At 53.1% G+C, this 24,958-nt stretch overlaps 1 protein-coding gene across 2 annotated transcripts in view; it reads left to right on the top strand.

Moving 5' to 3' along the window:
- The window catches only part of NDRG1 (N-myc downstream regulated 1), a 55,466-nt gene that overhangs the window by 5,726 nt on the left and 24,782 nt on the right, over window positions 1–24,958 (top strand). Inside the window, exons 2-3 of one of the 2 annotated variants that reach the window (XM_012785449.2) lie at window positions 6,513–6,593; window positions 9,818–9,853. In XM_012785449.2, coding sequence (XP_012640903.1) covers window positions 6,531–6,593; window positions 9,818–9,853 — 99 coding nt within the window. In that variant the 5' untranslated portion in view covers window positions 6,513–6,530. Of the gene's footprint in view, window positions 1–6,512; window positions 6,594–9,817; window positions 9,854–22,711; window positions 23,298–24,958 lie in introns of those variants that run through there. The other variant, XM_012785450.3, reaches the window with a different exon arrangement.

The following is a 24,958-nucleotide window of genomic DNA, read 5'->3' on the forward strand; positions in this document are numbered from 1 at the left end:
CCATGAACTGCTCTGTAGCTTGACTTCAAAATCTCTTTGGCAAAGAAACGGCTGAAGAATATATCCACAGTAAGGCGGCCGTGCCCAGAGCATGTCCCCTGGCAATTTTCCTTGAGGTAACTGCAGAAATGGAACTGCTTTCTGGAACTTTCTGGGGAAGTTGCTCTGCCAAACAGCAGCAGCACACATTGATTCCCCCTCCCCTTTTAAAAATCTATTCTATAAAGAGCCCAGTGTGCTGGAAAGAACACCAGCTTTCACGTGGCTTTGAAACCAGGCGTGCTACGGACAGACGAAATCTGGGCCAGTGGCTGACAAGAACAATCGATGCTAAATTTGTCAACAATCCCCTGGTGTCCCTTTCTCTGCTTCTCCAAAGGACTCCAGGAGGCTGTTGTCTGCTCTGCCCCCAGCGAGCTCCACACCTGCTCCCACCACAAAGGAGAGAGTTTTCCATCTTCCCCCCAGTGGGGAGGAATCCGGACATGTGGCCTTTGAGCAGTCACATGGGCCTTTGTTACTGAGCCTCAGGTTGCCCATCTGTAAACTGGGCATGATAATACCTGCTTTCTCCCGGGCACCTCCTTAAGGAGCAAATGAAACCATGCAGTGAGTGGACAGTTTCCCCAAGTATTGAATTTGCCATATCTGGAAGGCACTTCGGTGAAGAGCTCAAAACAGAGAACTTTCAGGGCATTGGGAAAGAAGAATAGAAAAGTCCAAGATGTGGATTTTGCCAAAAGTTCGGGCCTACTCCTGGTGACTCAGTGGCAACTGTACAGGGTGGAGGGAGAAGCTTGCGATCCCCCAGCAGACCCCCACACACCAAAAGCCCCAGGGTCACTTGTAGCCATCCATGGAACATTGTACGTGGGCAGAGGGTGGTGGTAAGGTCTGTGTGTGTGTTCACGGCAATGCAATGTCACTGTCAGCTGTCCCCTTTAAGCTTCTCCCGGCTTGTTGCTTGCTGACTTGGGACAACCTCTCTGAGCTTAACATCTCTGAGCCTCAGTTTCCCCATCTGTTAAATGGTGAACATGCTGGTGCCTCCCTCCTAGGGTTGCTCTGAAGCATAAAGGAAGTAGAGTTTAGAGCCCATTAGTGCCATTGGGAGTTGCTCTTCTTGCTGTTGTTGTGGGGTGTCTGTGTAGGGTTTCGTTGTTGCCTTCCTGTAGCTGCTCTTCCTGTAGGGGGAAGTTGTGTAACTTCCAGAACAGATCGTGGATGTGTCTCGGTGGACGCCACTTCCGCCCCACGTCGTGGGGAGTTGGCTCAGGAGGGTGTGCAGACGGGTCCCACTGGGCAGCTTAGGTTAGAGGAGCGGCAGAGCTGGGGTGAGGCTTGGTCTTAACGCATGGGGGTCTGCGGCTGGGAGGAGGGAGGCCTTGGTCCAAGGTGCAGGGCTGACGCTGCTGGAGGTGGCCCCGGCAGGGCTCTGGTAAGACCCTGGGGCCCTTTGTCTTTGCAAAGCACCTTCCTGCCTGGGTTCTCATTTGCCCCAAGTTTGTCACAGAGCATGCGATGTCCATAGAACATGCACTGTGCCTTCTTTACAGATGGGGAAACCAAGGCCCAGAGAGGGAATGGCTTGCTCAGAGTCATGTAGCAAGATGGTGGCAGGATCCCCATGTCCCCATCCCTAGGCTGGTGTTCCTGCTGCCCCACGGAGCTCCGTGTGTCCTTTCAGTCCCCCAGGGCCTGGTGAGCGACTCTTCCGGGGCTTTGGATTGCGAGATGCCTCTGCCCACTGTCCTCTTAAGTCCTGGCGTCGTGTTCTTCCCTTCTCTGAGCAGATCCCAGTCTTGGCTTCCCCTGAAACCCATGATCCAGCTAACTGCTAACTGTCTCCTGAGTCTCTTGGGCTGGAAAGTATTTGCCAAGCCCCTCATGGGCCTCTGTCACTCACTGACTGACATTGCTAGTGGAGATGAGAGCCCGGGGCGGCTCCTCAGGTCAGATGGCTGGAAATCTCTGTGGCATTTGCCAAATGTCTCCTGCATGTTCCCCTCCTTGCTGGGCCACTCTGGGAATAACAGACTGTAAAACACAGGCTCCTGTCCTCAGATGTCCTGCTGTCTCCAAGGCAACCAGGAAAGGAAAGCACTGTGATGAATTAAGTAATTGTGTGCCAGGTTTTCTGTGTGCCATTGTTTATTTTAAGCCACTGCTGTTTGTTGGGAGCAGGAGTCAGCATGCCCATTTGACAGATGAGCAAACTGAGGCAAAGAGGTTTGATAAATTGTTTAGGATCACGGCACTAATCAGTGGTGACACCCAAGTCTGATCCACAAACCTTCCTCCAGCCCCTGGCTACCTTTCTTCTTGGAATTCCTCCTGGGGAGGCTGGTGGGAAAGAAAGAAGTGGCACCACACGCCCATCTGGCGTCTGGTGCTGTATTTGGTGCTGAGTGGGGTTTTAGCAGAGAGAGACCCGCCCCGACCTCATTTCTGTCTAGAGGGGCTTCCTGTGCTTCTTGGAGAACAAAGAGGCCTCAGTGAGGCAGCTGGCAGGCCCCTGGCCAGTGCTGAGGTGGGGCAGGTGGGCTGGGAGTGCACCCTGGTCCCCACTGTGCAGTGTGGCCTTGCCCTGCCCTCCCCCTCCCGCTTGCACTGGCCCTTTCTGGTGGGTCTAGACCTCCTGCAGCTGGGACTTTCTGGAACGTGGCAGGAGGGCGGGGCCTGGAGTCCAGGGCAGACCCCAAGCCCTGGGGAGGCGTGGCCCGTCTCACTTGCTGAGCGGCAGTGTCTTCTGTGTCCTTCTGGGAGCCTCACGCTATGGGTGGGGGCCACTTTAAATCTTAGAGGAAAGGCATTTTGAGGAAGAGTGTGGTGAAGCAGGAGGAGTGTGTGCATTGGACCCAGCTCCAGCCCGGCCACTCCTGCTGTGGCTGGCCGGGGGGCTCGGGACACTCACCAGGCCCCTGGCTCAGCTGCTTCCTCCATGGTGGTGGCGGGGTATGTGTGTGTGTGTGTGTGTGTGTGTGTGTGTGTGAGAGAGAGAGAGAGAGAGAGAGAATGAGGGTATGAGACAGTGTGGGTGTGAGTGCATGAGTGTGAGAAAGTGTGAGAGAACGTGAGTGTGCATGTGTGAGTGTGTGTAGGTGCAAGTGTGTGTGTGAAAAAGTGTGTGAGAGAATGTGAATGTGTGTGAGTGTTTGTGTAGGAGCAAGTAAGTGTGTGTGTGAGAGAAAGTGTGTAAGAGTGTGAATATGTTTGTGTAAGAAAGTGCGTGAATGGGACTGTGAGAGAATGTGGGTGTGAGTGGTGTGCGTGTGTGTGTGTGTGTGTGTGTGTGTGTGTAATAGATTGAATAAGGACTGTATCCATGTTTTGGAAGGTCTTGTAAAACAAACAAACAATCATCTGTATCCAACAGACGCTTTCTGGATTCCCTTCATATCAGGAACTGCCAAGATCAGCTGTTCCCAGCCCGGGTTGATTTTGCACCCAGGGGACATTTTTGGTTGTCACATCCTGGGGGTGGGTGCTGCGGGCCTCTGGTGGGTGGAGGCGGGGGAGCTGCTGAACCCCCTTCGATGCTCGGCACAGCCCCTGCAACAGAGACTGCGTGAGCCCCAGATGTCAGCAGTGCTGCGTGCTCGGCCTCTGCCCTGGAGGTCCAGTGCCCGCCAGGGGGACGGCTGGGACTGCCACACAGCAGGGACACGGCCCGGACACAGCCCAAAGAGTGAGCCTGAGGGAGGCACCTGGCCCCTTGGGACGGTGAGCTCAGTCGGGGCAGGAGCTGGCTCTGTTTGTTCATGGCCAGATCCCCAGACCAGCCATGTAGGAGGCCCTCGTTAGCGTAGCTTGCATTGTTATTTTTGTGCTTGGCTCCGTGCTGGGCACATGAGAACCTAGGGTGGGAAGAAACTCTGAATAGATGGGTTTTCAGGTGTTCTGTGATGGCAGTGTGGAGGCATGGGGTAGGGGTGGCGTTTATTAACACGCAGGCTGCCCCCAGGCCTGCACGTCCCCTAGTCCCCACCGCCCTAGACAGATGCAAGGCGTCCTCAGTTCTCTCCGTTCTCCCTGAAGACTTTAGCAACCCAGGACACTTGCTGGATGGCTCGAAATCAATCGAATCCGTTGTTTGGGGGACAATCAAAAATGTCTCCAGACATTGTCAAATGTCGTCTGGGAGATAGTTACCCTAGTCTAGATAAATCCTGCGATGGTCCCCAGTAGCTTCACCCCTGGGCTTCCCTAAGGCCATCTGAATCCCCTCCAGCTCCAAAACAGAGTCTCAAGTTCTTGCTGTTTGTAGGAGATGCAGGCATTTTCCAACCCACTCTCGTGGTCTGAGAAGCTGAGCTATAGGAAGGAAAGCGCGTGTGGGGTGGGGAAGGGGGGTTTCACCAGCGCACCTGCAGGAAACCACCAGAGCTGAAATGTCTCTATTTTCTGTCCTGCAGGAGGAGGAGGGAGCCCCTGGAGGCTGTTATTATGTTCTAATCTGATCACAGTTTCTGGAAGGCAAGGAGAACTGACCAAACTGAGCTGAACTACAGCACATGCTGCTTATAAATGTAGAATTGTTTTCAAGGCATTGTACTCTGTGAGGTTTCAGGACAGTTTAAAAGTGAATTTAGCTAAAAGCATGCTATTGAGCTACATTGCTCATCTATTCAGCAAATGAGTTGTGGCCTAACTGTGCACCTGGGGTAATGCTAGGAGCCAGAGGAAGACAGGGAGCAAGAAAGGTAAGCCGCCTGGTGGGTGGAGCTGCCAGGCAGGGCTGCAGAAGGCCTGTTTGAACCCACCCAGTGAGATAGTGAGAGGCGCCCAACTGCACCTCTGCCGAGCAGAGTATGTTAAGAAGACCCTGTGAACTGTGAAGTGCTTTCACTCCCAGCATGAAGGGTGGTGGTGCCAAGGCCCTGGGTTTCTGGAAGGCTCCCTAGGCTGTGTAGGCGAGGTGTCCCACGGGCCAGGGTCTTGGGACCTCAAACCTGCTGAATTAGCAAGTCCAACAGACACCGGCTTTTCATGCCTCCTGCCTCCAAGTGGGCAGCTGCCCAGGAATGCTCACAAACATAAAACCGACTTTGTTTTTGGAATGTTCTGGAGCATAGACTCCAAAGGCTGCATAAAGGCATTCCTGTGGGGTTGGTTATCTGCTGGGGAAGATCGCGCTGGGGCCCCAGACCACAGCACCGCAGTGGAGAGCAGGACGCACCCACGGAATGCCTCGTGTCGGCACGCAGGGTGGGTCTGGGTGGCTGTGCCTGCTGGCTGAGCTCTAAGAGGCGTTTCACAAAGGTCTTGCGGGTTCCTGGGTCTTCAGAGGAGCCCCGAGCTGGAATGTTAGAGCCTTGCATGCTCTCTGCCATTGCACCCAGCGGGCCTTGGGCAGCTTGTGGACCCAGGTCCCCATTCCGAAGGCCACAGTGTTGCTGACTTCAGTCAGGCTGTTTCTCATGGAGTTTTCCCAGTCGGAAGGTCCATATCTGTGAGCCAGGTGGCTGGCCTGGGCTCCTTCCTCTTGGCACTTGACTCCTTCTTCCCTGGTCCTCTGCCGCTGCCTGGAACAGCCTTATTCCGGGTTCTTTGTGGCCCATCCCAGGTGTTGGCAGGCATTTAATTTTTCCAACTTGACTATGGATCCCTAAGAATAAATATTTATACCTAGTACCCGGATTAAGCTCTGGGAAGTGGGCTCAGTAGATGGCCCTGCCTTGCCCAGGCCCCGCTGCCCATGGAGTCAGTGATGGCAGCACTCGGCGTTTCCGGCCTTCCTGAAGTCTGCTGCAATCTAGTTTTGCAGCTGTCACCTCCTGGTCCTTCTGCACCTGCCCCATGTTAGTGCCAATGCGGAGCCCCTCTGGCCCACCCCTGCTTTGGCCCGTGAACTGCTTTTTGCCTTGAAGGTCTTTCTCTTTCAGAATCCTACTGAGTGTTTAGTGCCTGTCAGTTTCCTTGGCTTGAAGTTTTTCTCGTACCTTGCCCCTCTTCCCTTTCGACAGGGAGCTGAGAGTCCTGCACAGAGGCTGATGTGAGGTGTGTGTGTGTGTTTGTGTGTGTGTGTTGCCAGTCTTCTGATGGGGCTAGCTGTGAAGGTGAAGCTTGTACCATGCCTGTACATGGTGACCATCCTGTGGCCTTTTGTTCCCTTTTGGTTGTTAGCCTGGGGCTGCTGGGATTGGCAGTGCAAGTCCCTTTCTATTAAATGCAGTGAGAAGCATCCTGGGCATGGCAGGTGGGTCTGGGCTTGATGTGGGGACCTATTTGTGAGTCCCTCCTGACGTATCCGTTTCTTTGGGAAGGCAGTTGTGTCTTTGAGCCTCAGTTCCTCTCCCAGGAAATATACCACCCCCACACCCCAGTGGGGAGACTGGGATGGGGCCATACAAGGGGCCTCCTTGTCACCTATAACACATGGTAAAGGAGGTGAAAGCTGCTGGGCAGAGTGAAGGTCCAGCCTTTTTGTCATCTCATTCGCTGGCCCTGTGTTTCCATTAAGAAACTTCTCAGCAGGAAGCGCTGACCTCCTGGCCTTTGTCTTCTTGCAGGAAGGTGACAGCAGGAACATGTCTCGGGAGCTGCAGGACGTGGACCTCGCTGAGGTGAAGCCTTTGGTGGAGAAAGGGGAGGTGAGTGGAGATGCTTCTAGCAACCTTCATCACGTGTACATGTGTACACACACATAGGCACACGTGCACATAGCACATCCATATGCCTGCGTGCACAAACATGCACATACAGGTGTGCACACACATACACAGCATGCATGTGCATGAACATGCTGCACACACATATACACAGCATGCATGGACATATGTTCTCACACACATCCACATTTGTGTCCACTGCTTCCTTGGATGCAAAGGGATGAGAGGTACCAGTTCAAGCCCCAGCGTGGCCACTGATTGCTATGCCACCATGGGCCAGCCCCTTGCCCATCTCTCTGGGCCTCTCTGCCCACAGCTCACTGCTCTCATTTGTAAAATGAGGACATTGAACCAGATGTTCTTTAAGCACCTTCATCTCTGAGATCCTGTGGATCTAGAACATGCAATTTAGAACCCTGTTGCCCCCGGGGTCTGCTGGCCCCACAGCCTCATTGTTAAAAGCTACATACTCTGGGGCCACACTGCCTGGGTTTAAATTCTGGCTGTGACACTTTGCAGCAGGGTGTCCACTAGCAAAGCCTTCAGCCCCTTCGTGTTCCAGTTCCTCATCTGTAAAAGGATGACACTAGGACTTACTTCATGGGGCCAAGTGAGGGTGGAGCGAGTTAATTCACATGGAGCAGTTAGGACATTGTCTTTCTAAAATTGCTATTATTGACCTTTTGGTCAAATCTCTTCTGTCAACAGAGGTCCCTGCCCTATAGCCTGGGCTGGCAGGGCCCGTCCTGAGCCGCTCATTCTGACGATGGACAAGCCTTTACATTTGCGTAGCTGACATTGTGTGTTTAAAGCATGTTCACATCCCGATTCTCACTGAGTTTCACAGTTGCCTGTGACAATATACCTTTTTAAAAATGTGGAAGCTCAGGCTCAAATGGGATTTACTCTAAGGCCAACTAAATGCTTAAAAATAATAGCTAGCCTGCATGCCTGCTTCTTGGCTAACCATATTTCAGCTGTGGTCGGTATAGGTACTGGGGTCTATAATTGTCCCTATTTTATAGAAAAGGAAGACTGGCTCTCAGGGAGGTTACTTTGTCTTTGGTCACTTAGTTACAAAGTGTGGGGCATGGACTCAAAACCAGGCCAGCTGACTTTGGTGAAAAGACTCTTCATTTAATTACTTTACGACTCTACATGTGGCTGTTCTGTTTTAGGCTCATAATTTCATAGACTTTTCATTACAAATGTGTTAGGCAACTATCTCTATTCCCATTTTGCAGAAACTGGTCTCAGATAGGATAGGAATTGCCCAAGTTCATTCACATAGTTGGCACAACTAGGATTAGGACCCAAGCCTGGGGAAGCTGCAGAACTCTTGCTTGTCTATTGCTCTATGCCAGGATTCTGCAAAGGGACGGACAGTGAATGTCTCAGACTTTACCGGTCACGCAGTCTCTGTTGTAACTATCCAACTTTGCCATCCTAGGATGAAAGCAGCCATGGGTAGTATGTGAAATGGGATCGCTGTGTTCCATTAAAACTTTATGTACAAAAACAGATGGTGGTCCCCAGTCTACCAACCCTTACTACACATCGTGCAGGCTCCAAATCCATTTCCTCTTCACTGTGGGTCTGTGACACAGTCTTAAAAAACAATTCAATAAACAAAAACGCCTAGGTAGTACAAATGCATATCAACATAGTCTTAGCTTTCCCTTTGTAAAATCCCTACAGAAATAGTATATCACACTGTGCTTCATTCACGTAACATTTTTTGGTGATCTTTCCAGCATTAGTCCATAGTGCGCTTACTTTTCTCTTTCCAGCTACACAGGATTCCACTAAATTTATTTGCCCAGTGCCTGGTATGTGGACACTTGTGTCTTTCCCAGCCTTTTGTCATTGCTAACAGTGCTACAGGGCATTTGTATCCTCTGTGTATCTTGCATGAATGTCATTTCATACGTGTGCAGGTGCAACCCCAGCACAAATTCTCAGAAGTGGCATCACAGGGTCCAAGGATAATTGCATTATAAAAGACATTATTTATTTGCTTCAGGCAGTCCACTGGTATCCTTAGAAAATTTTTTTTTCTGGAGCAGACATCTAAGAGCTTGTCTGCTCTGGGCTACATGATGGTCCATCTCTAAGAAGATATTGACCTTTTTGTGTAAGGTTTAGATGGAAATAAATTCTTCTAATGCCACAGATTGGCTCAGCCAAGTGCTTTTAGTTATGCTTGCTGATGGGAAGTTCTTCCTCACGTCTGTCCTCAGTCTGGACTGCCATGTACTCTGGTTGCCACTTTGAAGGTTGCGGTTGTACAGAACAGCCTCCTTCAGTCCCTCGTACCAACACATACTCACGTGCACACAGACACAGGGTGTAGGTGTCAGCCACCTTTGCTTCCACCTGAATTTACCAAAACTCTCTGATGATGTTCTTATCCACAGCCTGGGGGATGTGGAGCTATTTTAACCCCGGGTAACAGATCGTCTTGTCTCCCGGCTCCAGCTGTGCAAGGGGTCCATTCTATTTCCCGACCTCTATTGCATTTCGCTCTGCAAGCTGTCTTCTTCCCTGGCAGTAGATGGTGGGTCAGGATGGGGCTTCGTTTTCAGAGAGTGTTTGAAATCTCTGGGTCAGGAGGAAAACATGCCAGGAATATCTCTTAAAAACATTGGCCAGCCGAGGCTCCCATTCCTCCTGCTCCGTAGGGGACAAGGACCCTTTCTCCCATGGACAGCTCTGATAAAAGATGGAATTTAGGCTTAAATTCAGATTGTTTTAGGTTAAGGGAAATGCTTAAAGGTCTTTTCTCTTCCACTCACAAGAGACTGGATTTTAATCCACACGATGGCAGCTGTGGGAAAACTGTAATGAGGACTATGACATGGTCAGGCTTTAGGGTTAAAAGTGGATCGCTGGTTAGAGTGGAGTCAGGGAGGCCAGTTAATAGCTCGTGGCAGTCCTGTATCTCTCAAGCTTGTGGTCAGCTTAGACCTTCAGATTTTTATTTACCAAGAGTATCTCCAAAAAGGAGCCCAACTAATGCTAATGTGTCTTTTTTTTTTTTTTTTTAATTGAACAGCTATTCTTTGAGATGAAAAGGAAAGTCTCTCTTTGTAAGGAATTAGGGAGGCCCCACAGGAGGGAGGGAAGATACAGATTCAGGGTGTAGAGAGGCCCGTGTTTCCCTAACTGAGGAAACTCAACTGACCATCTCTCTTGTCTCTCCACAGACCATCACCGGCCTCCTGCAAGAGTTTGATGTTCAGGCAAGTAAAGGACGTGGCTTCCCCTGCTTCCCTACCCCATCTTCTCTATTTCCTTCTTTCTTTCCATTGGTTCGAAGTAGATCCTTGTTCAAACGCTGGGGCAAGGGGAGAGCAGGAAGTGGTCTCAGCTAGGTCTCCATGCTTCGCCACTGGTCCGAGTGCTGGTCGGAGAGGCAGGAGCCAGTCACTTCCCGTGAAAGCAGGCTAGGGACACAGCACCCTTTGTCCCTCAGAGCTGGCCAGAACTGTGGGCCTGCCGGGGGGACTTGGCGAGATGCTGCATGGGCTTGGGGCCCCCTGAGGGGCAGGAGCAGAAGCAAAGGCTCGACGTTCTTGCCTCTGCTTGGGAAAGTGGAACCAGCCTTCCCTGTGGTTTACCGGCCCAAGACCGAAGCCTGTCCATCCGCTTAGGCTTAGCGGGAGCGCGGGGGTGCAGCTCAGCTGTGTCCAAGAACAAGCTCTCAGGAGAGCGGGCTGGGCTCTCTCAGCCAAGGGCTGGGTCGGAACTTCAGGCACTCCAAGTCCTGGACTCATGATTCCCAAGTCCGGGTGGGCCCCACGCTGCGCTGGCCCTAGGTGGCAGGGCAGGAAGGCTGAAGGAGGAGGGTTCACTTTGGACCAGCCAAAGGCTCAACCGCTACCTGCGCCTGCACTGGTGTCCCTGCCTTTGGGCTGTTTCCAGCTCTGTGCCTGACCCCTCTGCTCGCTCCTCCTCCCCCCACCAAAGCTTCATTCCTCCTGCATCTCCTGTTTCAGTGAATGCTCCCCACCCATCCAGAGGCAGGAATCTTACGTTGACTTTGGAAGGCAGGGAAAAGTGGGAGAGGGGTTAGAAGCCTTGGTTAACTCCGGATCGGGGAGGCTCTGAATGCCCCACCCAAGGTGTGTGGGCCTTAGTGCATTCAAAGGTCATTATGGCTGTGTCAGGTGCACCCAGAGGTCACCTTGACCTCAAGAGTGCTGTGGAACTATTGGGGTGCATCCAAGGTGTTGGATTCTGTCTGGCCATTTGTCTCCTCTGAGGACAGCACATCCCCACTGTGTAACTGACTTGTTGAGAACATAGTTACTAAGCCACCTCGGTGCCCCAGGCTCTGAACACTCAGACAGATGTGTGACACCTTTACACTATAGGGGACACTCCACTTAACCCTGAGAGCCTTATAAATTAGAGATCATTGTCTCTAGTCTTAAAGCAGAGGAAACTGAGCCTCAAAGTGGTTAGGCATGCGTGACCCGTGGCTGGTGTGGTACCCTGTGGGATTTGAATATAAAATGTGCTTTTACAGCCTCCTAGCAAGGTCCATGTGGATCAAAAGCAGGAGCCCTGAGCAGAGAGCTAGCAGCCAGTCATTGTGTGCCGGTCACTTGCTTTAGACATCATGTGGTGCTAAATGCTCCCCGACGTCAGGGAACATATGGGGCAGTCTGCAGGGACACCTGGGCCTGGGCTAGGCAATTTCTATCCTAGGGGTTCGTGATTAGAAGCATCAGAGCTGGGAAACATAGGCCCTCCCTGCCACCAGAAGTGGCTCCCTGACTAATCAACCCTATGTTTATAGAGTCAAGGCTGTCCCAGCCTCTCAGTGTGTTTGTGGTCGATGAATTTGGACTAGGGCTGGCTTCTTCCCATTTTATGAATGAAGAAATTCAGATTTGCAGACAGTGAAACTTGCCTAAGTTCAAGTCATTGCTAAGACATCATGACACTCTGAAAAAAAAAATCTTTTTTTTGTTGAGACAGAGTCTCACTCTGTTGCCTGGGCTTGAGTGCCGTGGCGTCAGCCTAGCTCACAGCAACCTCAAACTCCTGGGCTCAAGCCATCCTACTGCCTCACCCTTCCAAGTAGCTGGGACTACAGGCATGTGCCACCATGTCCAGCTAATTTTTTCTCTATATATTTTTAGTTGTCCAGCTAATTTATTTCTATTTTTCTAGTAGAGATGGGGTCTCGCTCTTGCTCAGGCTGATCTTGAACTCCTGAGCTCAAATAATCCATCCGCCTCGGCCTCGCAGAGTGCTAGTATTATAGGCGAGAGCCATAGCTCCTGGCCAAAAAAAATCTTCCCCCCCCCCATTTTTAAGAGTCAGCCTGGTGCAGATTGAATTCTAGCTGACCTTTCCAAGCTGTGTGCCTTTGAGCAAGTTACTAACTTTTCTGAGCCTAGGTTATACTCCTTCCATGAAATTAATATAATAAGAATAGTTTAATACTTTTAAGCACCTACTGTGTTCTGCAGCACTGTTATTAGCATGCTTTGTTTAATTTAATTTATTTAATTAAATGCACTCATTTAATCTTCACAAGAGCCCTGGGTAGGGGGGTTCTGGTATCATCTTTTTACAGGTGACACAGCCTTGGGGTCACAAAGACAGTGAGATGGGAGATGGGGCACACACCCAGGGCCACTGATTGAGGTCTCTTTCTCCCAACTCCTCTCCTGGCTTGTAGGAACCCTTCTCTCCCCTGCCCAGTGATAACTCAGACACCAGTGGAACTCACAGCAGTGCCCACAGCCCCAAAACAAAGGCCACATTCTGCAAGAATGCAGGGCACAGACATGGGGGTGGTGGGGAAGTGGTCCTTGAATTCAGAGGACCTCCACATTCCCGGGGGCGAGAGGAAATGTGATCAGATCAGAAACATGGTTCTAAGCACACTTTCTGCCCTGGGCCTCGGTGTGGGCGTGCCAGGAGAACCAGCCCCTACGCATCGGCAGCATGGTCTGGCTGAGCCTACAGCCCTGTTAGAGCCGGCAGCAGCCCTCCCTGGCCGGCTCAGCACCCCCTCGTGCATAGCCACGGGGATAGGTGGGGCGGCTCCTTGGGCCCTCAGGATATGCTGGGAAGGGACTCAGAGTAGCCCAGGCTTGGATAGAACAGCTGGTCCCCCCGGCCCTGCCCACCACTGTCCAGCTGTGTCTGGCTTGTTTAGCCCACAGTGACTCAGTCCATCAACTCTGTGCACCTGCTGGGCCATCACTGGGTGGGAGGACAGGAAACTATCATTTTATTGGCTGTGTCCAGAAAATGAGACACAGATCTTGGTCTTTAAGGAGTGCCTCCTGTGGCCTCCAGTTCTGCTTTCTTGTGCTTGTTTAAGAAGAAGAGCGTCAGCATTGGGAAGTGACTCGCCTCGGGTCCCCCAGCAGTGGCTGGGGGAAGTGGTGCCAGACCCTGGGTTTTCCCTCTCCCAGCTGTGAGAGCTTCTTGTCTACCATGTTAGCAAGCGCTTCCGACGTGCCAGGCACTGTGCTAAGAGCTTGCCAGCCAGTATCTCATGTAGCACCTCAACAACAGCATGAGAGGTACCCTTGTCCTTATCATTCAGGTGGGGAAACTGAGGCCAGAGTTGGGGGCAGCTCATCCCCAGGTCTGCCTGACGGGGAAGGAAGCCCATGTTCTTACTGTGCTGTTCATGTGCAGAGCTCCCTGCTCTTCCCTCCCCCAGGGCAGAGCAAGATTCTGGGGGTAGACCCTGGGCATGGGAAGGCATACTGGGAAAGAGGGAGGTGAACGGATTGTCTTGAGGTTTATCTAGTTCAATCCTTCATTTTACAGCTGCAGAGACTGAGGGACAGAGCGGAGAGGTCATTCATTCAGGGCTGCCCAGTGGGACAGCTTAGAGCTGTGACACCTGGCCTTCCTTCCAGCTCTTTTTCACCCTCAAGAAAACGAGGAGACATGGGACCCTGGGCAGTCAGAGCTGTAACAGGTGCAGTGGCCATAGCACCATGGCCCCAAATATTGACTGGTTCTCTGGGCTGAGCACAGCTGCAAATCGGCAGCCCCAGGGGCCATCTGATCCCCCAGGACTGGGCTGGGCCACACCAGCCTCTCTCTGTAGACAGGAGACACTGTAACCTGCCCTCTCCGTGGCTGAAACATCAGCTTGTTGCACCTCCCCTGGGGGAGCGGCTTGCTGGAGCCGTGGTTGTGTCTTCCTGGGTGGGGTTGGGACTGTCCACCCTCCTCAGGGTGCATTCCAGGGCCAGACAGAGTGGGCTGCAAGCCCCAGTGTGCCCTTTCCAGACAAGTCGCTTCACGTCCCTCGGCCTCAGTTTCCTCGTCTGTGGAAAGGTAAAAGTGCAGTCTTATTAAGTGCAGCGAGGAGAGGGTGATGAAGGGGTTTTCCCCTAGTGTTTTTTTTGTCATGGTAAACAATACATAACATAAAACACAAACAATACATAACATAAAACACAATACATAACATAAAACACAAACAATACATAACATAAAATATGCCGTCGTCATCATTTCCAAGTGCACGGTTCAGTGGTGTTAAGCGCATTCACATTGCCGTGCAGCCGTCACCGCCATCCGACTCTAGAACTCTTTCCATCTTGCGAAACTGAAACTCTGTCCCATTAAACAACAGCTGCTCATTGCTCTTCTCCTTCCAGCCCCTGGCAGCCACCATTCTCCTTTCTGTCTCTGCAGATTTGCTGCTCTAAGTGCCTCATCTGAGTAGACTCACGCGGTATTTGTCTTTGTGACTGGCTTATTTCACTTAGCATAGTGTCCTCAAGGCGCATCCATGTCATAGCACCTGTCATAATTTCCTCCCTTTTTCACTCTGAATGATATTCTGTTGTGGGTTTGCACCACGTTTTGCTTCTCCATTCATTCGCTGATGGACGCCTGGGTTGCTTCCGTCTCTGGGCTGTTGTCCGTAATGCCGCTATGCACACAGGTGCACAAAGGTTCTTGGAGACCCTGCTTTCAATTCTTTGGGGCATGTACCCAGAAGTGGAATTCCTGGATCTTATGGTTATTGTGGATATTTAAAATCTTGGCGATCAATTCTGGGAAACTTAGAAAGCATAGTTGATCTGTCCCCTGTCAAGATAACGCCTCACTTTTGTGTCTCTCTTGAAAGTTCTCAAAGCACTTTTGTCTGTTTCTGGGTCAGGACACAGGTAGCTGTTCTGGCTCCTGCTGCTGGTGCAGGCCAACCTACAAGTTGCTCAGGCTGGGTGAGCAAAGGACCTGTGCCCTTAGGATGTCATTCAAGTGGGGGCCGCACAGATAAGCCTGTGGAAGGAGGGTGGCAGAGGTCAGGATAAGGTTTCCCAATACTGTGTGCCAGGCCTGGGTGGAGCCCTCTTGGCTAACCCCAGAGTTGTCCTGTGAGGTTGGGGTATTTTTCTCTATTGTGGATTCTTTTGTTCCTTGAACAAATGCCCACTTCCTGCCTGGCGCTGGTTTAGGTGCTGAGGATACAGTGGTGAGTGTGCCAGGCAGTGACCCTTGTTTCCAGGAACTTAAGTTCTGGCCAAACGTGTGCCAGGCATTGTCTGAGTGCATCAAACATTGTGCTCATCTAATGCTCATAGCAATCCTGTACCCATTTTACAGAGGGAGAACCTCAAGCACAGAGAGGTTAAGCGACTTGCCTGAGGTCACAGGGAAGGGAAGGAATAGGGATGGGGTCGGAACTCAAGCCATGTGCTTCCAGAGTGCCTGTTTAAACCACTCCTGACTCTATAGGAATGAAGAGACAAACATACAAACAAGCAAATGCGACAATTCCAGCTTCTATAGATGCTTTGACGATAATAGTGAAGGGAGATATGAAGCTCAGTGATGGGGCAGGGCTTGGCTAGGGCAGTGTCTTAGGCTGAGGGGTCAGGGAAGGCTTTCTGAGGAGGTGACATTGTGCTGAGACCAGGAGCAGGACCAGAAGCAGAAGGAGAGGTGGAGCCAGTCGTGTGGCTAGTAGAAGATTTGGGGGCTAGATCATTCCAGGCAGAGGCAACAGCACATGCAAAGCGCCACCTCTCCACCCCGGCGTGGATTGTGTACCTTCCAAGGACATAGGTGTGTTGTTCCTATAAGCTGTGAGTGGGCTCTGGGCTCAATCTTACCAAGGAATCCCAGTATCTGAGCTGAATCCGAGTGTTGCATGACACTTAGTTAAGGTTGTTACCAGAAAGCTCTTTGTATAAACTGTGTTAATTTGGATCTGGCTCCCAGCTCCAGTTGACTCATGATATTTATGGAAGTTTCTCTCAGATCTTCAGCAGTCTCCAAAAGCTTGGGTGTGGGGTCACTGGAGGATTTCCCTCAGAAGGTGCAGTGCAGTGTGACAACCAATGCGCTCTGTGCCTTGGCGGGTTACTGTTCACAGGGCCAGTAGCTGAGGGCGACAGAGCTCTGGTCGAGGGTGGCTGCAGGGCGTGCCCCCCAAGGCCTGGCCAGCACACGGTGTTCTCAGATTCACGCGGGGGCTCCAGCAAAGAGACAGTCGCCTGCCTGGCAGGGACCTCAGTGTGCTCTGCTGAACCAGGCCGGTGCTGAGGGCCTCCGTGCCCTCTCGTGGAGTCCGCCCTCCTTACTTGACAGATGAGGAAACCGAGGCTTTCCCATGGCCAGCAGTGCTGATGTGGGCCACATCGAGCCCAGTGCTGCCTGGCACAGACCAGTTCTCCCAGCCACGGTGCATTACTGCAGTCCTCAATCTGGAGAGACCTAGATTCCGCTTCACCTTTGCAATTACCATTTTTTTAAAAAAATCTGGCCAGGCAAATCATCTAAACCACGCTTCATTGGACTTATGATTAACCCATCAAGGGTGAGCTGCTGTCTGGCTCGAGAATCGATGTCTGTTTGTGGCAGACCACTCTTACCTCTTCATGCTGTTGGATTCTGAGCCGTCCAGCCAGGTCTCTGGGAGTTGAGTCTGAGGAGTCTGAGCTGTTCTACTGTGTGTGTCTGAGAGCTGCCAGTGCTATTTCTTGAAAAGTTATCAGTGCTTCAGCATTTTGACTAACATAGGCGGATGTCCCCTTCCTTTCCCAATGCACTCAAGAATTTAAGGTTTAAAAAAAATTTTTTTTTGCATGATTCAAAACACAATGCACTGATCCCAGAGCTCAGCATTGCTGGGGTGGGGGTGGGGGGAAGTCTGCTGCTGAGCTATTGGGTGGCCTGTCTTAGGAGACAGCTCGGCTGCCAGAGCAGATGGCAACGGGCCTTATCTCTCCCTCGCTGACATCACCTTCAGGTGGTCTGTTTGTCTTGGCCTGGGTGGTGCTCTAGGCCAGGTAGATGGGCGGTTTGCTCGGGACCCTGCATGGCTCCTCTTCCTGGAGAGATTCTGGAGCCCTCAGAGCACAGGCTGGCCTGGCCGGCCGTGGCCTGAGGTGTGGTGGTGGCAGGAAAGATGCGGTTTGAGCTGGCCTTGCTGAGGAGTCTCTGGCATCAGGTTCTAGGCAGTTGTGTTTTTGCAAATTTGATGAGTGGGGAGGGTGGGAGTATTTTGGGTTCTGGCTTATTTTCTTTGGCTAGAATTCAAGAGTTCGAGACGATCAGAGCTGGCAGATGCCTCTTAGATGCTCCAGCCCTCTTCTTCTGTTCCAGATGGGGAGGCTTTGTTGAAGGCCACCTTCAGGGGGTGGGGGAGGAAAGGCAAGGAAGGGGGTGACTATTTGCATGCCCACTCATTGTCTCAGGGCTTCCCTGCCAAGGTGGGGAGGGGGGATGCCCTCTTTTGCAGATGAGAGACCCAAAGTGTTCTATCAAAATAGTCCTAAATGTAGATGTATCTGATTCCTAAACATGCAGTTATCAGGGAAGTCATAATGGCTGGTCTCGAGCACTACCTGTACACCAAAAGCTGTGCCGAGCTCTTTCCTGCGTCTTCCCGTGGCGCCCTCACAGCTGTGTAGGGGAGGTGTCATTGCCTCATCGTTTTATGTAGTGGAAGAGACCAGGCCCAGAGAAGGCTAAGGGGTCTGCCCAGTGTCACAGCATGGTGAGAGAGACGGCAGAGGCTCTGTTCCCACGTCTGGAGCCAAAGTCCGTTTGCCTGGTTTCAGGGCAGGGGTGGTGGAGACACGTCCAGCACCTGTAATATCTCCCTCGGGGCGGGGGCAGCTCTCTGTGGCCCCAGATAGCCTTTCCTGTTGGATTTGCTGTTTCTAATCCCTTCCACCTGGATCTTCAGTGATTCAGATGGTTGGATTCGATTTGGTTTCCATGGGAATCTGTGTGCGTGTGTGTTCTCCGGCTCTCTGGGAAACGAGTTGATATCACCCACAGGGCCTCCGGGTGAGGGGGTGGCGGGCTGGGCCTGGGAGCTGAGCGGGACCGGGTGATGTACGGCTCCTGTCGGCGGGCTGATTTGTTTCCCTTTCTCTCGGAAGCAGACCGGCTCACAGAGAAAATGGAAATGGTGACCTTTTACTAATTTCTTTCCACACAATTGCTTTTTGTTTTCCTGCCCCCAGCCTGAAGGTGGGCAGAACTCAGACAAGCCTGGAAATCCTCAAACCACCATTTCCCGTCCTCCCCCTCCCCCGGCCCAACTTCCTAGCAAAGCCACTGGGACTTAGAGCAAACTCCGAGTGACAGATGGCAGGAGCACTCATCTGGATCAGCGCAGAATGAGGCTTTGGAGAATAAAACCGGGGTGCCTCTCCTGCCCTCCCTGTAGGTTTCCTGGGAACACCCTCCAGAGGAGGGGAGAGGATACCTCGCCCACCCAGCACCCACCGTGGGGCTCAGCCCCGGCCTCCGAGGTCTGTCCTGCCAGGGCCCCTCAGGCTGGCCCCTCAGGATGGCACGGGCATCTCCCAGTGTCCCCGAAAGGGTGCAGTGAACAGAAGCAGGTCCAGATCTGCCCCGTCATTTGCTAGCCACGTGTCCTTGGCTGCCTGCTTGACGTCTCTGAGGCTTAGTTTTCCAATCTGTGAAACGGGGTAGCTTCAGTGTCTCGGAGCGTGTCTCGAACATGGAACACACAGGGCACTGGGCCCTCCCCTGCTTCCAGGATGGCAGTTGGTTCACTCTTTCTCTTTTCCCTAACCCAAGGAAGACATTCCTCCTAATTCCCATTCCCTGGGAGAACTGAGGTCTTCAGCGTGGGCTGCAGTTTCATGTCGTATCCCAGGCTGACACCCCTCTGCCCACGACAGCCTGTTTCCTGACTCCGTAATTTCTTTTACTTTTCTTGATGTGCTTGGTGACAATATTAAAGAAGACTGAAGAATGAATTGAGTAGCTGCAGGCCCACCTTGACCTGTCTGAAGTCTTACCTTCCGTTGTGTGAGGTGTGGGGAAGCCCCCGGATCACGCCGTTATCCATAGGCGTGTGCCATGGGGCACCTGCGCTTCGGCCCCACGGGCTGTCTGTCAGACGGCTGTCACGACAGTACAGGGGCCAGGCCTGGCTTCATAGGACATGCCCAGTGAAGGGGTGGCTGTCCTTATAACAAGTACTGGTGTGTCTCTCCCCACACACACCTCTGCCTGGTCATCTCGCATTCCGTACACGCTCCGCACGTAGCGGAATGGGTCCTGAGATGGATGCCAGGCCAGGCCTGCCCCTCCTCTGCGGGCTCAGGAGATGAACCATGGCGATGTGGGGGAGGGGCGCATCATTTTATGCAAAGACAGCGGCAGGGCAAGCCCCCGGCATTTCCTCTTGAGCCTCTGCCCTTATGGTTTCCCTTTCTTGCCTCCATAGGGCTTGACTTAATGCTGGGTCCGATTAGCCCAAATCAGCTTTCCTGGCCCCTTGTCCCGCTGGGTGCCCTCCCTGCTCTGCCGTGGGAGGGGCTTTCCCCTGCCCCACTAAGAGCCTGGGTAAGCGGTCATCCTCTTAGGTCAGTATCTGCCCAGGCCTGCTGGGCAGGAGGGGATTACGGAAGGAGCAGTCGCAGCTGGTCTCAGAGTCCCTGGACTGAAGCCAGTGGAGCTGGCCGGGGCGGCTGCACGCTAGCATCTCTGGGATGTTTGTGCATACCCCCCGACATGGTGGGAACGCCGCAGTTTGCACATCACGTCCAGGTCCGCCGCACAGTTCTAGTCTTGGGAGGGGCTCCGTGGAGCAGGTGGGCTTGTTCACTTGCTGACCTCAGCTTACAACGGGTGGCAGGGGCACTCAGAGCAACCTGGCCAGAGGCATATGGTGGGTATATTGTTAAAATTAATAGCATTCAACAAACACTGCCCTAAACAAGGAAATGTTTGCTATGCCCATTGACCTAGAAGGCCTAATACAGCAGGCCACGAATGTCACCCGGCCCAGCTGGAGTTTGTCCTTTCTGCTTCCTGCTGTCATCCTGAGCACGTAGCTCTTGCCCTCGGGTTTGGCCATGGAACCCCCTGAGCATCTCTTCCATTTTCCAGGTAGGAAGCAGGTGGGAGGGTAAAAGGAAAAAATCAAAAGGCCAAGTTTAACCCTTTAAAAAAACTCTCCTCGAAGCCCCAGGAAGTTCTGCGGGTATCTCAGTGGTCAGAGCTGAGTCCCTGACCATCCTTGGCTTCAGGGAGACAGGGCGGGGGAGAATTTTATCAAGCACATGGTTGCTTGGAATTCTGTCATAAAAGAGAAGGGCACAACAGATGCTTGGGGTGCCAACCGACAGAGTCTGCCATAGTTTATAAAGCTCACAAGCCAGGATTGGCAGCTAAAGAGATGAAATCTTTAAGGAATACTTAGTGATAGGTGCTATTTCCCCACTTGCCAGCTTGCAGGCGGTGTAGACTGTGTAACTCTCTAAGTGCACCCTCTGGGCCAGACCCTGTCTGCAGCAGAGCCAGCCTTTCCCTCTGGGAATTGGCAGTCTGGTTGGGGAGGCAGCTCTTACACAGATATTTGGAACCGTGCTCGGTGCTGCCTTAAAGAAGGGAACATGGGACCGTGTGTTGTGTATGGTGGCAGAAAGGGCCTCCCTGAGAAGGTGAGGTTTGTGTTGAGGCCCTTCCAAGTCTGACACACAAAGACACACATGCCTGCAGTCTGAAGGCAGATGCACGTTTTATGAGAATGGGAGGAACAGATACTATTTCTCTGTTCTGTATGATAGCGTAACCCAGGATGTGCTGCATGCATTGGTAGACCTCGGAGCTGCTGGGAGGTAAAAAGTCATCTGCAGTCAAATCAATGTGGGGACCCGATTTACTGCATGCTCCATAGGGAGTCTCAGTGCACGTTGCGTAGAAAGGTTTCCTTAACTCCTCCTCCCGGCACACGGTGTAAAACAGGGACGTTAGAGAGAGCAGGCTTTGCGCTTGGACTGCCCAAATCCAAGGTTGGTTCACATTCTGCTGCACTGTCCCATCAGTTTGACCTTGGGCAAAGTACTTCACCTCTCTCAGCCTAAGTTTTCTCATCTGCACAGTGTGGATGTTGTTACCCAGTAGGGTTGTTGTGAGGACTTGACAAGAAAACACCTGATGATCGGGGCAGGCCTAGAGCAAGAGGCAGTGGCTAATACAATTATTACTGTCCCCGTCGCTGCTGTCACCTGGGAACCTCGAGAGAGTGGCTTTCTAGACTCGTCCAGAGAGAAAGACACGTGCAGGCTGGGTATTTCTCTCTCGCACCCGCCTGGCTGGGTCGGACCCCCACGGGCAAGGTCCTCGTGGTCTGGTTCTGGCTGTGGGAGAGCTGAGCCTGGGTTCTTCGTGGTGGAGGAGCAGGTGTGTGTGTCCCGAGCCACCGTGACAGCCAGAGGGTGCCCCCGATGAGCCCTGGAACAGGGGACTTTCCTCTCTCAGGCAAGAGGATGGGAGTGCACATGCGGTTCTGACACTCTGGGTTCCCTGCACCTTCTTTTTGGGAAAACATGGGGGACACGGGATGGGCTCCTGTCTCCAGAACACTGGGTGATTCATCCCCACGGGGAAAGAAAGACAGAATGTTCTTTGGGGACTGAAGCAGACAAAGGCATGTGTTTGTGTTTTAATTCTCCCATTCAATCTCAGACACAGTCTTCTCAGTTTTGCCCAATGGGGAAAGAGCACCAGAGCTGGCTTAGAGGTGCATGTGCATGCACGTGTGTGTGTGTGTGTGTGTGTGTGTGTGTGTGTGTGTGTGTGAGTGTGTGTGTGTGACAGAGAGAGAGAGAGAGAGAGAGAGAGAGAGAGAGAGAGAGAGAGAGAGAGACTTAGGGGATGGGACTGGGGCATGAGGGGAAGACACATGACACTTGCTTTTCCTTCTCCTTCCTGCGAGGGCTGGTGGGCCGGGAACTGAGAGGAGGGTGGAAGGGGTCCTATAGACCCCCAGCATATGAGGGCTCCAATCCTGGTTCTGCCACTATAAGCTGACCTGGGGGAAGTCACCTCAGTTTCTGCACCTGTGAAAACGCGTTGATAGGCTTCCCTGCCTGACTCTTGGTGGGCGCTTAGCTTAGCACATCTCCCTCATCTGTGCTCACCTACGACTCCAGGCAGCCCCGCACCTGTGTGCCCCTCACCATGTCACTGCCACTTTCTGAGGCTGGGTCTTCGCCTTCCTGATGAGGCTACTGATGTGGAATGCCTCTTCTCCGAGACCTGCCGGGCTGAGGGTCAGGGCAGCGCTGAGGCAGGGCCATGGTAATCACGCTCGAGTGGTCCTGGTGAGGGTGAAGCACTGATGCTCTGTGAGGCTGTCGCCAGTCCCAGGGGAGGGCCGAGTAGAGCATGTTCCTTCCTAGGGGCTAACGCTTGCCTTTATTGGACCAGGCTCAGATCTCATCAGATCTTTCATCCAGCAGACACTGAGCATCACAGTGAACAAGACCCGGGTAGCCTCTTCTTCCTGAATTTAGGGGTTGGACCCTCAAATGTCATTCTGGTTCCATAGCTGTGTAGTCTTAAGGCTTCCAAAGAGATGGGTCAACACCAAGAGGTGTTGACCCCTTCCCAGCTGAGGGAGTTGCCAGGGACATTCTTGGTGCCAGCCGGGGCTGGGTGTCCCGTGGCTGCCGCCCCATTAATACCCTCTGCTGCATGCACTGTTTGGCGCTCTGCTCCGGCCTCTGCTTGGTGGCGCGTCCTTCCCCTCCTAAGGAGCAGGTGGAGGAAGCTCTTTCCTGTCTCAGAGGTGAGACCTGGAGTCTCAGAGGGCTCGGGAAGGGTAGGGCTTGCGTTTGAGCCCTGACGTCCACAGGCGGTGGGGACACTGCCTGTCCTGGCCTATTTTTAGAGGGAGCCATGTGGGTCAGCTGGGAGACAATGAAGAATGTGCCCCCACAATGGGCCATTGTCCCTATGGTGGCTCCAGGGCCAGGCAGGCCCAGCAGATGATCCCGGCCCCCTCTGGGGCATTGCTCTGTCCTCTATGGATTTTTCCAGCCTTTTTATGGGCAGGAAAGAAGTGTTGGGCCCTGAGGGGGAGAGAGGGGGCAGGGAGCTGGGATAAGCTCTGTGTTCCAGGGCCTCATCTTGTTGGGGTGGTCAGGAGGTGGCTCAGGAGGACCCATTGCTGGGCGGACCTGGGCACTGCTAGAGAGCCCATGCTGTGACCGTTTATGACACCACCATCACCTTGCAACCCCTCCCCATCCCTGTGAGGTTTCCACAGAGGCATGTCAGTGGTCTGGGTTTTGCTGGCTGCAGGCGTCTCAGAGTGAGGGCCGGAACCCCCGCATGTCTGCCTGGGATGGGGAAGGCTCGAGTCCTCGGTAAAAACACAACAGCAGAGCTGGGCTGCACGTTTTCTTTGTGAGTCAGTTCCCCAGCTTGAGAATCATTGGTCTCATGGCACCTGGAGCCTCTCCTGGTCTGGCTCCCAACCCTGGGGGGTTGAATCCACTTCTCACCAGCTTGTGAGTTCTTATCTCCTCATCCCTCCAGGGACTAAGGGGATCTGGCGTACAACAGGTGCCTAATAAATGTGTGTGGGGTGGAATGGTACTGGCTTAAGTTTCCGAGGTAAGAAGTAGCAGAGGTAGGATCTGGTCCCTAGCCTGTGTAGACACCACCTCTCGGGGTTCACTCGCAGGCCGGGAGCCCTGGGCTCGTGGGCACAGGCCACCTGCTGAGTCCTGTGGGTCTCCAGCATTCCCAGGAGGTAGGCGGGGTCTGGGCTTGTCCTCATTTCACAGGTATGGGCTGGGGAGGGGGTCACTTGGCCCCCACAGGGCTCCTGAGGGGACAGTCTGTCCCACCCCTCTTCTTCTCGAGCGAGGTTGTGAGCACAGACCTTCCTCTCTCCTGCCATGTGGCCCCGGGCCGTGACCGACATGGGTCACATTTCAGCTGGCTTCTGGAAGCAGGTTTGTCGGCATCCGAGTGTTCCATATCCCACTACGATGCCTCATTGACACTTTGGAAAATAAATGCCCCCTGCTGACCTGAGTGGCCTCCCGAGGCCTGAGCCTGAGCCTCTCCCTTGGGGGGCAAAGCACTGAGGAGTGTAGGGGCTGCGGTGGGGCCGACTGTCTGGGGGTCTGCCTTGGCCGCTTCCTGTCTGTGCGGCTCTGGGCCGCTGACTTCACTTCCCTGAGCCGGCGTGGGTCCCACGGCTCTGGCAGGGCTCTTGTGAGGGGTGAGGGACATGGAGGGACGTGGTTCAGCACTGCTTCCGGCACCCGGACAGCCTTGGTGACCTGTCCTCTGCAGGCTGGGGGTGCTGCCTCCCCTGCTAGCCCCGGTGTGGGGAGAGCCCAGAGTGGGGGCCTTTCACTGGGAGGTCACTGCTCTCAGACATGGAAGTCACTCTGGGCCTTGGGAGCTTCTGGGTGACCCCGAGGAAGGCAGGAACCCAGGGCAGGCATGGGTTCAAGGGTCAGTGGAATGATGATTGAGAAAAGCTCACGACCACCCTCTTGAGAAGTTTAGATTAACTGGGCAGGTGAAAAACTGGTCCCTGAATGTGTTGAGGCACTTGGAACCAAGGCAGGGTGACTACTTCAGGAGGAAGAAAGAGGAGCATGGCTTCAGCTCTCAGGAAGGAGCCTTGGAAGGTTTAGTGTGGAGAGATGGGGGGATGACTGGCTGAGTGAGCTGGCTTGAGGAACATGGCCTGGAGAGTTGGTCTTGACCAGGAGGAGAACCCCCTGGCTCCTGAGAAGGGAGGATGGATATAGTATAATTTAGGATTCTTTGGCTTACGTGAGTTGGGAAATTGTTGGCCCATGTAATGGAACATCCCATTGCCCAGACCTCCCTTGTGTCTTTTCCATCTCTGGGCTGGCTAGATTTTCAGGCAGGCCCTTGCCTCATATTAACAGTGTGGCTGCTGCAGATCCAACCCTTGTTAAGTCAAGTCCAGTCGGGTTCCCCAATAGCTAGAAGTGAGTGTGGTTGGCTATCATTGGCAGGAGCCAGCTCCTGTGTCCTTCCCAGACCTAGTCCTTGCACCTGGGAGGAGGAGGTCAGGA

The sequence above is a fragment of the Microcebus murinus genome, chromosome 7, assembly GCF_040939455.1.
Source record: "Microcebus murinus isolate Inina chromosome 7, M.murinus_Inina_mat1.0, whole genome shotgun sequence".
Lineage (NCBI taxonomy): Eukaryota > Metazoa > Chordata > Mammalia > Primates > Cheirogaleidae > Microcebus > Microcebus murinus.